This window comes from Centropristis striata, chromosome 10 (genome assembly GCF_030273125.1).
Source record: "Centropristis striata isolate RG_2023a ecotype Rhode Island chromosome 10, C.striata_1.0, whole genome shotgun sequence".
NCBI lineage: Eukaryota > Metazoa > Chordata > Actinopteri > Perciformes > Serranidae > Centropristis > Centropristis striata.
In genome coordinates this window covers 35,272,698-35,285,672 of record NC_081526.1, presented here as the reverse complement: position 1 = coordinate 35,285,672, position 12,975 = coordinate 35,272,698, and the positions used below count along the sequence as shown (strand labels likewise).

Here is a 12,975-nt window from a genome sequence, read left to right as displayed (position 1 = left end):
TTGTACTTTTACTTCAGTAAGTTTTGAATGCAGGACTTTTACTGTGGTGGAGTCATTTCACAGTGTGGTATTAGTACTTTTACTGCAGTAAAATATTATTATACTATATAGTTCACCCGAAAAACGGCCGTCAGTATTTTCGCCATTTTTTTTTTCTGAGGCTGTAGCGCCTTTCAAAAAAGTAGAAATTACCAGAAAAAAAGTAAAAATTACCAGAAAAAAATTAGAATTACTAGAAAAAAGTAAAAATTACCAGAAAAAAAGTTAAATTTACCAGAAAAAAAGGAAAAATTATAAAAAAGAAGTTGAAATTACCAGAAAAAAAAGTCAAAATCACAAGAAAAAAGTAGAAATTACCAGAAAAAAATAGAAATTACCAGAAAAAAAAGTAGAAATTACAAAAAGAAGTAGAAATTACCAGAAAAAAAAGTCAAAATCACAAGAAAAAAGTATCGCATAATGCTTAAAATCACAATAATATCATATCGTGACTCAAGTATCAGGATAAAACCGTATTGTGGGGCCAATACTCTGATTCACACCTCCAGTAGTTTTATTACGTACTAAAAGTAGAAGCAGCTTTTATTTAATTTCATGGTTAAACTGGATGGATTAGTGTGTTGAGAGCGGCTCTGACAGCGGAGAGAATCGGCGCTGGCAGCGTGGCGTCCAGGTGTTTCTGCTACAAGGAGAACGGAAGGTTGTGACAGGACAGGTGGACGGGGCAATTATACGCATCCTCGCTTGTCACCTCAGAAACAAACATCCACCGCTGCTGCTGCTGCTGCAGCCACATCCTCCACCAGATCTCACCGCGTCAGCAGATATGCCCTTCTTAAAATAGAGCTGCATCTGCTGCTTCAAACTGGCAGAGAACCTGATCCTGGAGCAGGAGGAGCGAGGAGACGCACAGGTGAGCTGCTGCTCAGCACACAGGAGAGCCACGCTGCTCACAGAGCGGAGGAGCTGCTTCTGGTGGCAAGGTTACTCCTCACCACACATCAGAGGAGTTAGAGGAGTCAGAGAGGAGGAGCTGTGGTGATCTGCCCGAGGAGTCGCTGTCGCATGTTAAAAAAACTTGTTTTTTCACTGTTTCTGGGACAAAGTCGCTGTGTGGATCAGGGCCAGACAATGACACAAAGTGTTATCTATATAAATAACTTACTGTTGATTAAAGTTTAAATGATCTAATTGAAAAAATAAAGGTCAAACTAAAAACAACGTAAAATTACCAAAAAACAGACAATATAACTATGACCCAAAAAAAACAACTACATTATTTAAAAAAAGATACAAAATTACAAAAAGACTGTGCCCAGAAAAAAAAATTGTATATAAAAACTTACTGTTGATTAAAGTTTAAATGATCTAATTGAAAAAAATAAAGGTCAAACAAAAAAACACACAAAATGACCAAAAAACAGACAATATAACTATGACCCATAAACGATGTAAAATGTCAAAAAAACAACAACTATATTATTTAAAAAGACACAGATTAGCAAAAAAACTGACGTAAAATTACCAAAAGACACACAAAAAAAGACTGTGCCCAAAGCACAAAGTGTTAGCGATATGAAAACTTATTATTGATTAAAGTTTAAATGATCTAATTGAAATAATAAAGGTCAAACAAAAAAACGATATAAAATGACCAAAAAACAGACAATATAACTATGACCCAAAAAAACAACTAAATTATTTAAAAAAAGACACAAAATTACAAAAAGACTGTGCTCAAAGCGTTATTTATATAAAACCTTACTGTTGATTCAAGTTTAAATGTTGTAGGAGAGGGGAAGTTGTTGTGATTTGCCCGAGGAGTCGCTGTCGCATGTGAACAAAACAGAGGTTTGTTTCCACTGATTCTGGGACAGATCGGCTTGGATCGGGGCCAGACAATGACACAAAGTGTCCAAAACATGCCGGGCTGTTTCATGTCACAGGAAGCTGCTGCAGGCTGCTGGTTCCTGCTCTCCGTCCCCATGAAAACAATCTGTCTGTAACACTATGTGACACTCTGCCGTCGCCTATAGTTGTGTGTGCGTGATGAAGGTTGTTTTGATCTTGCCGTTTGAAGTTTTGCACACGGTGCGTCGGGGCGAGAGAAGGTGCTACGGGACGAGGGCGGAAAGAGAGAAACAAACAAGGGAAAAACAACAAAAACGCTGGCTGGAAATGTCACCTCGGTCAGTTAATGTCACAGAGGAACGTCAGCATATCATCTGGTTCTGTTTCACTGGGGAACGGATAGTAACATAAACTCCTGAAACTGAACTAAACTCCTACTTCTGTTAATTACAAGATCGTTTCTGCCAAGAAAGAAAAAAAACATGAAAAAAACCTACTTCATTTCATATCTGGTGAAAACAACAAATCAGTATTATAAGCATGAAACAGGAAGGTGTTCAGGTCACATTTACTGTTTGTAACAAATGTATCGCTGCACACTAGAAGCTTTCTTAACTGCAGACTTGGATAGATTATGGATAGAAGATGTAGTTTGCACAGAAGGAGGTGGTGAAGCTGTGGTGAAGCTGTGGAGCATCATGTGACGCGGTTGGGCCCAGAAAGACTTTCCCCACAGACTTTTCCAACCGTAAAGAAACGTCTGTAGAACGTCACAACCCTCCAAACGACTCGTTTCACTATCAGAAGCCTCTTTCATTGTGTGGTCCTGTTAATGTCAGTAAAACTCCTAGGACTGTGAAAATCTTTTGGTGTAAGCCCAGCTTTAGGGCGTTCATAGTGATCCCGCAAAGGCAAAGTGATCACAAACGTGGGAAAGTGACAGTGCTAACAGGCTAACAGTTAGCTCTTTAGCAATACAGTGTGTATGTGCTAACAGGCTAACAGTTAGCTCTGTGGCAGAACAGTGTGTATGTGCTAACAGGCTAACAGTTAGCTCTGTAGCAGTACAGTGTGTATGTGCTAACAGGCTAAAAGTTAGCTCCATAGCAGTACAGTGTGTATGTGCTAACAGGCTAACAGTTAGCTCTGTAGCAGTACAGTGTGTATGTGCTAACAGGCTAAAAGTTAGCTCCGTAGCAGTACAGTGTGTATGTGCTAACAGGCTAACAGTTAGCTCTGTAGCAGTACAGTGTGTATGTGCTAACAGGCTAACAGTTAGCTCTGTAGCAGTACAGTGTGTATGTGCTAACAGGCTAACAGTTAGCTCTGTAGCAGTAAATTGTGTATGTGCTAACAGGCTAACAGTTAGCTCTGTAGCAGTAAATTGTGTATGTGCTAACAGGCTAACAGTTATCTCTGTAGCAGTAAATTGTGTATGTGCTAACAGGCTAACAGTTAGCTCTGTAGCAGTACAGTGTGTATGTGCTGCAGCAGCATGTGTTCAGTCAGCGATCTCCGTTTGTTTACAACAAACACTGGACACTCATTTGGAAAGTCAAGAAGAGCCGAAAGACTAAATCATTTTGTTCATGTTCAAGTCAACGGAATTCCACATCTTTTACTGAGCAGCTTTCATAGGAATGAACAGAGCCCCGCCTCCAACACTCTCTTTATACGTCCACGGATTGAGAATTGGAAATGATCTCGACAGCCAGAAGAGCGACAGAGGGCAGCTGCCACCCTACACCCCCACAGCAGCTCTCCACATTTTATTTGTTTTTATTTAAAGTCTGTGAAAGAAAGGTAAAGTATGAAACGCACCAACAGAACCAAGAGTCTCTGAACGCTACGCCGTGGTGATGTCACGCACTTTAAATCAGGATTCAGCGACATTAACAGTTTTTCAGTGTTAAACTCTTGACAAACATCAGCTGCAGGAGTTTATTTCTGTTGCTTATTTACTGCTGAATATGAAACGCTACAGAGACACTTCAGGTCTGAAGTGTGTGTGTGTGTGTGTGTGTGTGTGTGTGTGTGTGTGTGTGCACATGTTGGACCATGTGTGTGTGTGAGTGCTCCTCTCATCTTTAAGACCAGCCAGGTGTCACTCAGCACGGTCATTCATTACTGTGGTAACCTGGCCTGAACCTGGCAGGGCTCACTTCCTGTCACTGATACTTCCCCTGACCTTCAGTCTGTGCCAACACACACACACACACACACACACACACACAAACACACACACACACACACTCACCATTTTAAATGCACCAACAAAACTCTTTTCAGGACGCCGTTAGTTAAACTGAACAGCTCTTCTTTCTGACAGCAGCTTTAAAAGTTACAAACTGGCAGAAAACTGAGGCACCTTTATATCTTTTACTTCAACAAAAACATGAAAAATTCTGATGTTAAATCACGAATCAGCTGTGAAGGACGATCCATCTGAGGCAGTGGTGGAAGAATTATTCAGAAAATAGGTTTAAATTTTTGGTAGGAGCCACTTCATCAAGATTACAGATTGGAGATGGCAGCCATATAAAATCTATGAGAACCAGAACCAGTTATCATCAATTTTTTTTTAGTTTAATAGCTGTAATTGTAAGCCAATGTCTAATCACGTTGGCATATTGCACCTTGTCCACATCGTCTAATGTTACTTTATGACCAGAAAGCGTCTTTTTCTCTCTGTGTCAAAGAGCAAGGGGAGATAATCGATCTCAGACAAATACAAAAAGAAAAGAAAATCATCCACCACACTGCAAGATAAGAAAAGTCAAAATTTCAAGGCAACAAACTTCGATAAAATTTTAAGCTGGACAATTAAACTAAATATTTTAAGTTTTTTGTCAACTCAACTGTAAGTTGTACTAAGTTATAATTTTAACTTTTAATCCTTACTTCTGCTAACTTCTGCAATGTGCTGAATTGACACGATTGTAACGCCGCTATGAAATGTCAGCTAATGTTGCGACTAAAATTTTGAGTTAGCATTGATACGCTAATGGCTACTCTTGTAGCTGTAACAAGCAGCGCCGCTAGCATCAGTTAGCCGCTAGCATCAGTTAGCCGCTAGCTTTTGCTAATGACCTAATTTCACCGCTTTCCCGCATTTCACAACAAAGAAATAAGAGTTATCAGAACTATTGTCCTTTGTTGTGAACCCCAACTTAAAGATATAAGTAACAACAACTCACAAACTTGTTTTTGAGCAGACAACTGGCTTCCTTTGTTGTGCTAACTTACATTATTGCCCTAAATGTCAATAATTTATATTTCCAAGTTTTACTCCAAGTTATTCACTGTTTTAGGCCAAAAAACACAAGTTGGCTTTTTTGCAGTGTAGATGTATCTGAGAAGCTGTCTGAGAAAGTATTAAGGGAATTCTGCAAAAACAAGTTGGATCTGCTTGTAAAGAACCGATTTATAGTGCCAGTTCAGCCAGTTTGCATCAAATCAAACCTGTTCAAGCTTCAAGCAGCAGACCAGACCAGACCAGACCAGCAGGACCGGACACGGACCAGACTCTGCTGCAGCTTCTGCCAATCAGGTGACAGCAGCAGCTCGAGACTTATAAGTCCATCAGAGGAGGCTCAGGATCATCTGCACCCTCCTGGCTCTGGCTCGGCCGGGGACCGCGGTGCACATTAACACCAGGAATCATCTTGCAGGTCAAACACACACACACACATTATGTGCATGCACACACATACACATCTACACCTGCGCTGCCGTCCACAGAGGGTCGTGCACGGAGACACGCGCTGCAGAGGGATCAGGTTCCTCGATGCAACACGAGGTGGCATCTTTAATGGCTGCTGACATGGTGTGATTTCCTTCTCTCAGATTCCTCTGAACAGATTCTTTCCAGGCTGCAGGTCAAGTGGAAGTGCTTTAGGAAACAACACGAGCTGCATGTTGACGCTTAAATCCACTGCCGTTATATGTAAATAAAATGGTTTTATCAACTCAACAGAATGCATCTTTCAAAGACCAAAGCCTAATGCATTTATAGTCTGTCACAACATGGACATATTTTAGGATATCTGGACATTAAGTTCTCTTAATAATGTCTGCAGCACTTCTTATAATCTATATAAGCTGCATTAGTGACAGGCCTATAGACCAGTTATTTGTTTACAAACATTGATAATGCACATGCATGCCGGTTGCAAAATAAGAAGACGAACACTGTAATCACAAAGAAAACTAGCGAGTAAAGACGACTTTTCACTTTCTCACAGGACTGTTTCTTTATTCTTGACACATGGGGGATAGGCAGGTATAAAACATGTATATGTAACTGTATGAAATAATAATGTAACGTTTCTAAATGTATAAAAAGAAAGATTTTTTATCAGAACTTTTTTTTGGTTTTGACAGCCCACCTCACAACAACACAACGTGTTCAAACAGATTACAGCCTGTGATTAAAGTTTTTCTCTGTATTTAACCCGACTTCCCATTCATTCTGACGCTCGAGTTACTGTTCGGAGCTCTTTCGTCACTTTATTTTTTGTTTTTGTTTTTTTAATTTTGTGTCTTTTTTTTTCTTTTTTGGTAATTTTGTGTCTGTTTTTTTTTTTTTTGTCACTTTGTGTGTTTTTTAAAAGTATTTTTCTTAATTCTTTTTTGCTGTTTTATGACTTTTTGGTCACTTTGTCTGTTTTTGTAATTTTCTGTCTTTTTTGTATTTTTGTCAATTTGTGTCTTTTTTTCTTTCTTTTTTGTATTTTCTTTGTCTTTTTTAGTAATTTTAGGTCCGTTTTTTTTTGCCACTTTTTGACTTTTGTTTTTATAATTTTCTGTATTTTTTTTAGTATTTTGGAGGCTTTCATTCCTATTTAATTATTTTTTTTCTTTTTTTGTCATTTGTGTCTGTGTCCATCAGGTCAATTTTATTTACCTTAATCATTACATGTGGATATTTTATAAATTAATATATAATAAATGCAATTTTAAAAAAACAGGCCATGCTTAGAGGGATTGTTTGGGATAGTTAAGTGGGCCACTCCAATTGCTTTGGCGGGCCGGAAGTGGCCCGCGGGCCGTAGTTTAGGGACCCCTGCTTTAAAGACTTATTACATATGAGGTGAGTACCAAACACCATCTCCTGTTACTCACCTGAGTAACTCACTGAAAAAGTTATGTGCACCCATGTATATTCAACACTGTTTTTCAAACATGAGTATATTATATGATTAAGTTTTATCTCATGTAGAATGTGTGCACAGATTAAAGCCGAGCGCACAGACTCTAACCTTCTGATTTACAGCTCTGAGTGCCACATGCTCCACACCGTGTCATCCACATTAAGTCAGCGAGACGAAGGACAGATGACTGTGCAGGCTTTCAGAGTCGGCCTTGCCAGCCTCCCGTCTCCATGGCAACCGAAACCAGCAAGAGAGAGCGGCGAGGTCTGCGGCGGGACGGCAGGAAACGCTAACCCTGTATGGTGAAGCGAGGCTGCAGATCACTGATGAAAGCACCTTGGCGCTGTGAGTCAGAGAGCCGTGTGCTCTCAGAGACTCGCCATCTGTCCGCCGCGCTGAGCCGTCTTTGTTTAACGGCCGTGAAACGACGGAGACGCGTCAGAACTCACAGCTACACACACGCTGGAGGAGAAGCCGCTGTTTTAGACTGTTTTTATTCTAGTCAAGAAACCTCAGTTGAACCCAAAATATGTTCATCCATATACTGTGAAGAAATGTTGTTGTTTTTTTGACAGTATCATGTAATTTCTTCGTGGTGTTGAATGTTAAATTACAGTGAACTAGTGCAGTGCCCGTAGATACATGCCACACTACAACGTCTCCAACTCCATAAAACACTTACTTTTCATAAGGTACCAAACCATCCAGCACATACACATTGAACATTGATATTCACTGGAAACTATTAGAATATTATTGGAAAATCGAACCTTGTAGCCACTTTAAAACTCCTAAAGATAGGTAGGCTAAATAGACTTACAGATGAGATGAGTCAGGGTGGAAATCCAGAGTGAATTGTGTTACTGACCAGGTGTAGGCCTATCACACAATGGGGCGGAGCTCCACTAAAAGGTGTCCGATCAGAAACGTCCTACATAAATAATAATATTTTGAAAAAATGAATTCAAAAATCTTCAAAAATCGAGGATGCACACCTCCGTGCCATGCGCAAGCCACATACGAAATCTGAGGTCAGTCTGACACACGGACAGCAAGATATATGCTCTAGACACACACACACACACACACACACACACACGCTTCTTGCTTTATAGATAGTTTCTATGTAAAATAGAAGTCCACATCATATCGCAGCTTTCTGATTTCTGATGGTAAAACCTTAAATATAATGTAAAAAGAAATCATACAACTAGAGTTTTTCACCTCTACTTCATTTATTTTATAGTGTACTCAAAATATATAATCATTGAGCTGATAGTCATTCTTAAGACTTTTTGGACTTTTTTCAAGTTTCTGATGAATTTGTATTTTGAGTGATGATGAGTTCTTCCAGCAACAGGAAGACCAAAACTATGAACTAAATTCTGCTAAATATTAATTTAATCACTTTATAAAATACAGTAAATTATCTGGTTTTGAGCTGCTACTGATAAGAATACATGTTATGATAAGACTGTTAATGTGGATTAAATCAAATATAGCAGTAAAAAGTAGTAAATACTCCAATCACTATCACCTTTCCATTTATAACTGTAAATGACCTTTAGCAAGGTTCCTATTGGTGTTTTTGTATTATATAGTTTGTTTTTTCATGTTTGTTAATTTTTTAGGTGTTTTACAATGTTGTGATGCTTTTATCTTGAAAAGGCGCCATCCAGTGTAAAACTGGTGCTTTTATTTTGAAAGGTAGTGACAGGAAATAACAGGTAGAACGGTAAAAATTGCGTAGTAATTCATATAAAGTTGATATAAAGTATGAAAAGGGCTTCTATAGTGGCTGACAGGGCACACGGTTTGTTAAAGTTTATTTTCTTCTCTCATATATATATTAGTGGCTATATTTGTTCTCTTAACTATAGTAAAAGCTAATGCTAATGTTTGTTAGCTCTTACGGTGGAGTCACAAGGTGACCAAGGAATGTCTTATTTTTATGTTCATGGAGCTACGATTTTGAATAAATCAGTTAAAAAGTCGAGTCTTTGCAAGTGGGTACGTAAACCGCCTTCAAAATAAAAGCACTGGGGTTGTATTGATTTCTAATTTCTGGGTAACCTCATGGGGGCCAGACGAGGACAACCAACGGGCCGGATGTGGCCCGCGGGCCGCCCATTGCCCAGGTCTGGTCTAGAATGAAAGAAACAGCAAACTGTCAAATACAATAATTCAGTTCTAGCGCTGCATCTCTGACTGTAAAGCCAGAACGAGGTTCAGAAGTGTTTATATGTCAGGAACATGCAGATTAGTGTGTCACGTCTGTGTAGTGTGTCTGCAGTGACATATGCAGAGCTCAGCAGGAGGCTGAGGTTATATAACATCACCGTGGGGCTTCCTCTGCTCGCCAAAAGCCCGTTTACCTCTACCTGAGCACATATGTCCTCTCTGTCACTTCTGTTTATTTATAGTCACCTGCACCGCTCCGTATATCTGACGCCTGGTATTTATAGCTGTCAGCGTAACGCTCAAATATTAAAGAAAAAAAAACATCGGATGGCAGAGAGGGACTGAAATGGTGATGAGTCAGAGCAAAGTTTGGCCAAAGTCCAACTGTACACTGAAACACACACACACACACACACACAGGGCTTTTAACTACAAGTTCAGTTTGATGGTGTTCATTTGATGCGCTGCTGCATGAATGACACACTAAATTGTGTCTTATTTTTCATTGCAATAAATAAAATCTCTATAAATCTATAAGTCCTGCAGCTCTGTGGAATCAGCACAATCACCACTAGAAGTGGGAACAACTCAAATATGTCTTTGTGCAGAATAACATAGTTTTTGTTTTGTTAGAAAACATATTTTTTATATATACACTTTTCCAAGGGCCGAAAAGTGTAACAAATATTTAAAAAAAAGAATAGTAAAATGACCAAAAAAAGATGTAAAATTACCAAAAAATAACATAAAATTAAAAAAAAGACGTAAAATCTGCATATTATACATATTGAAGTATTGTCATGTTTCCAGCCTCTCCTGTACTCTCCTCTCAGCTCTGTGTAAACAGCTTCTCCTGTCCTCTCCTCTCTGCTCTGTGTAAACAGCCTCTCCTGTCCTCTCCTCTCTGCTCTGTGTAAACAGCCTCTCTTGTCCTCTCCCCTCTGCTCTGTGTAAACAGATTTTCAGTGAATATTTGTCACATGACCGAAAGTAACAAAATATTAAGAAAAGACACAAAATGAAGAAAAACAACACAAAATGACCAAAATAAAAGACACAAAATGAACAAAAAAGACACAAAATTACCAAAAAAGACATAAAATTACCAACAAAAGAGAATCAATCATGTCTTCACAGTGTCTCTGAGGAGAATTTAATCTTTTTAACAGGATCTGGTTAGTGCAAATACTTTATTTTAAATGACACATGAAGAAAAAAGAGATCCTGACAGAAAAAGTAACTTAAAGCTTAAAATAGTGATATATCTCACTGAAACTTTCAGAACTGATGATCTGTTCAAGGACCGTTGGAAAGGTCAGACTCTGAAGATAATGCCTATATTCACAGTTTCTTTCTATGTTAAACAGTGGATTCTTTTTTTTTTTCAAATGAAAAGCCTCAGATTGATCCTTATGAGAGCAACCAGCAGTACAGAATAATAATAATAATAATATATTTTATTTGTAATGCACTTTACATTACAGGAAATCTCAAAGTGCTACAGGTTAAAAGAGCTGGTTAACTTTGTGAATCCATAAAGAAACTGACTGATGTGACGTTCAGAGACACTGAGGAGGAATCAGCCGACCGGCACTTGTTTGTCACCTCTGTATGAAACGTCCCTGAGCCTTTTAAACCAGCATCTCCATCCGGACCAGGAAAAAAAGGTTGCTAAGCAACTAGGACCTGGCAGCATGTTACTTTCCTCCAATTAAAAGAGAAAAACCTGGTGGAGAGGGAACAGGAACTCACTGATGAATCCACTAATTGCTCGTGTCCACAAAGACTCAAAGAGGTAATCTGTTGTTATTGTCACAACTATGTCTCACTTGGACAATTTAGGGGCTATGTTGTACATTTTAGTGAGTATTTTATTAATATTCTTCTTAAATTATACATATTCTTTTACATATACATTGGTCTTTGGTTCCAATTTATACTTAAATGTGTTATACCTAGTTACATTAGGTTTTTTTTACCATGACAGAAGGTAATGTTTGGATTGACTCATGATTTTCTGAGCCACCATCTCACCGACTGGATTGAAAAAGTGACCAAAACTTGTGTTAAAATGTTGAAATTTGTGTCAGAATATCTTTATTCTACATGTGTCATTGAAAAATAATGCGTTTGCACTAACCAGATCCTGTTAAAAACATTAAATTCTCCTCAGAGACACTGTGAAGACATGATTAATTCTCTTTTGTTGGTAATTTTATGTCTTTTTTGGTAATTTTGTGACTTTTTTGTTCATTTTGTGTCTTTTATTTTGGTCATTTTGTGTCTTTAATCGGTCATTTTGTGTCGTTTTTCTTCATTTTGTGTCTTTTCTTAATATTTTGTTACTTTTTTGTTAATATTGCGTCTTTTTTCTTAATTTTGTGTCTTTTTTTTGCCATTTTGTTACTTTTTTGTTCATATTACGTGTTTTTTTGTGGTAATTTTAGATCTTTTTTTGGTCATTTTAGGCTTTTTTGTCATTTCTTGTGTATTTTTGGTCATTATGTGTCTTTTTTTATACAACATTCATGACACTTGCCTGCACTTGGAAAGGTGTTTATATATAAATTCCATTTTATACATTTTTAAAAAAATTTTTTTATCAAAGAAACCTTTTCTTTTTTCAGATTTCTGTCATTCTCACACATGTTGGAGTTGTTCCCATTTCTAGCAATGATTGTGCTGATTCCACAGAGCTGCAGGACTTATAGATTTATAGAGAGTTTATATATTGCAGTGAAATACACAGGGAGGAAATGTATGTAATGTGATATTTTAGTGATTAAAAACTATCCTTGAATCCTTTGTTTTACTTTTATAGAAGAGTATCCATTAACCCTTTATAGGAAACTCATTGAAATACTTGCAAATTCCAAATTTCAACCCTAGAGAATATTGGAGGATATTACATACAGCCAGAATGCGTAAAAAAAACATATGGAAAAAAGTTCACAAGATTAAAGTGGCAAATCTACTAGAAAAAATGCGCAGATTTATTAGATTTAAAGTGGTGAATCTGGGGGAAAAGTCGCTTCTTTTTTTCCCTTTTTCTCGTAAATCTTTTCGCGCAGGTTTGCCACTTTAAATCTCTTAAATCTGCAACTTTTTTCTCAAAATATTAACCCCCCCTTCCCAGGTTTGTATTTTTTATTTTTATTCATACTTGGCCCTTATATGCCGTCATAGTCAAGTTCTCCTCGTACAAGTCATTGAAGAATTGAAGTAGTAGAAGAGGTGTTTCTTGCAGATTTTTTTCCAAATTTTTCATTTTTACATTGGAGGTCAAGGTGAATAAAGTTAATATTATTCTATTATTATCATACTGATTGGTCAGATGCCATGGTGTCACCATCTGTGACGTAGCCTGATCTTTGCTGATTAGCTGGAAGAAATCCATGTGGTTCTACGACCAAACAGAGAGACATGGAGACCCAGTTTATATCCACTGAAGGTACCAAATACGATTCTTCGCCTGATAAAGGGTTAATTGAAAGTGAACTTTAGTGTGAACTTCCCCATGCTCAACCAAAGGAGCTCTTTAAAGGAACCAGTCTGTGTTTTTTTCTTACCACTCCGATAGAGAAGTAGTTGTTGACGATGCTGTAGGGAACGGGGTCTCCTTTCTCCTCCTTGTCGTCGGGGACGATGTCGATGTTCCAGCGGTCCAGCACCACCTCCGTGCTGTGTTCAATGTCCCGGAGGAACTTCAGCAGGCTGCCGCCCTCATAACCTGCCGGGAAACACGAGGCGTCAGTGGGTAAAATGTAAAAAGAGCAACAGAATAAAACAC

The 12,975-nt window shown here is 38.2% G+C and overlaps 1 protein-coding gene across 1 annotated transcript in view; it reads right to left on the bottom strand.

Moving 5' to 3' along the window:
• The window catches only part of LOC131978859 (diacylglycerol kinase beta), a 142,577-nt gene that overhangs the window by 55,255 nt on the left and 74,347 nt on the right, over positions 1–12,975 (bottom strand). The window contains exon 21 of the mRNA XM_059342659.1: positions 12,755–12,915. Within this exon, the coding sequence (XP_059198642.1) occupies positions 12,755–12,915 (161 nt within the window). The remainder of the gene's footprint in view (positions 1–12,754; positions 12,916–12,975) is intronic.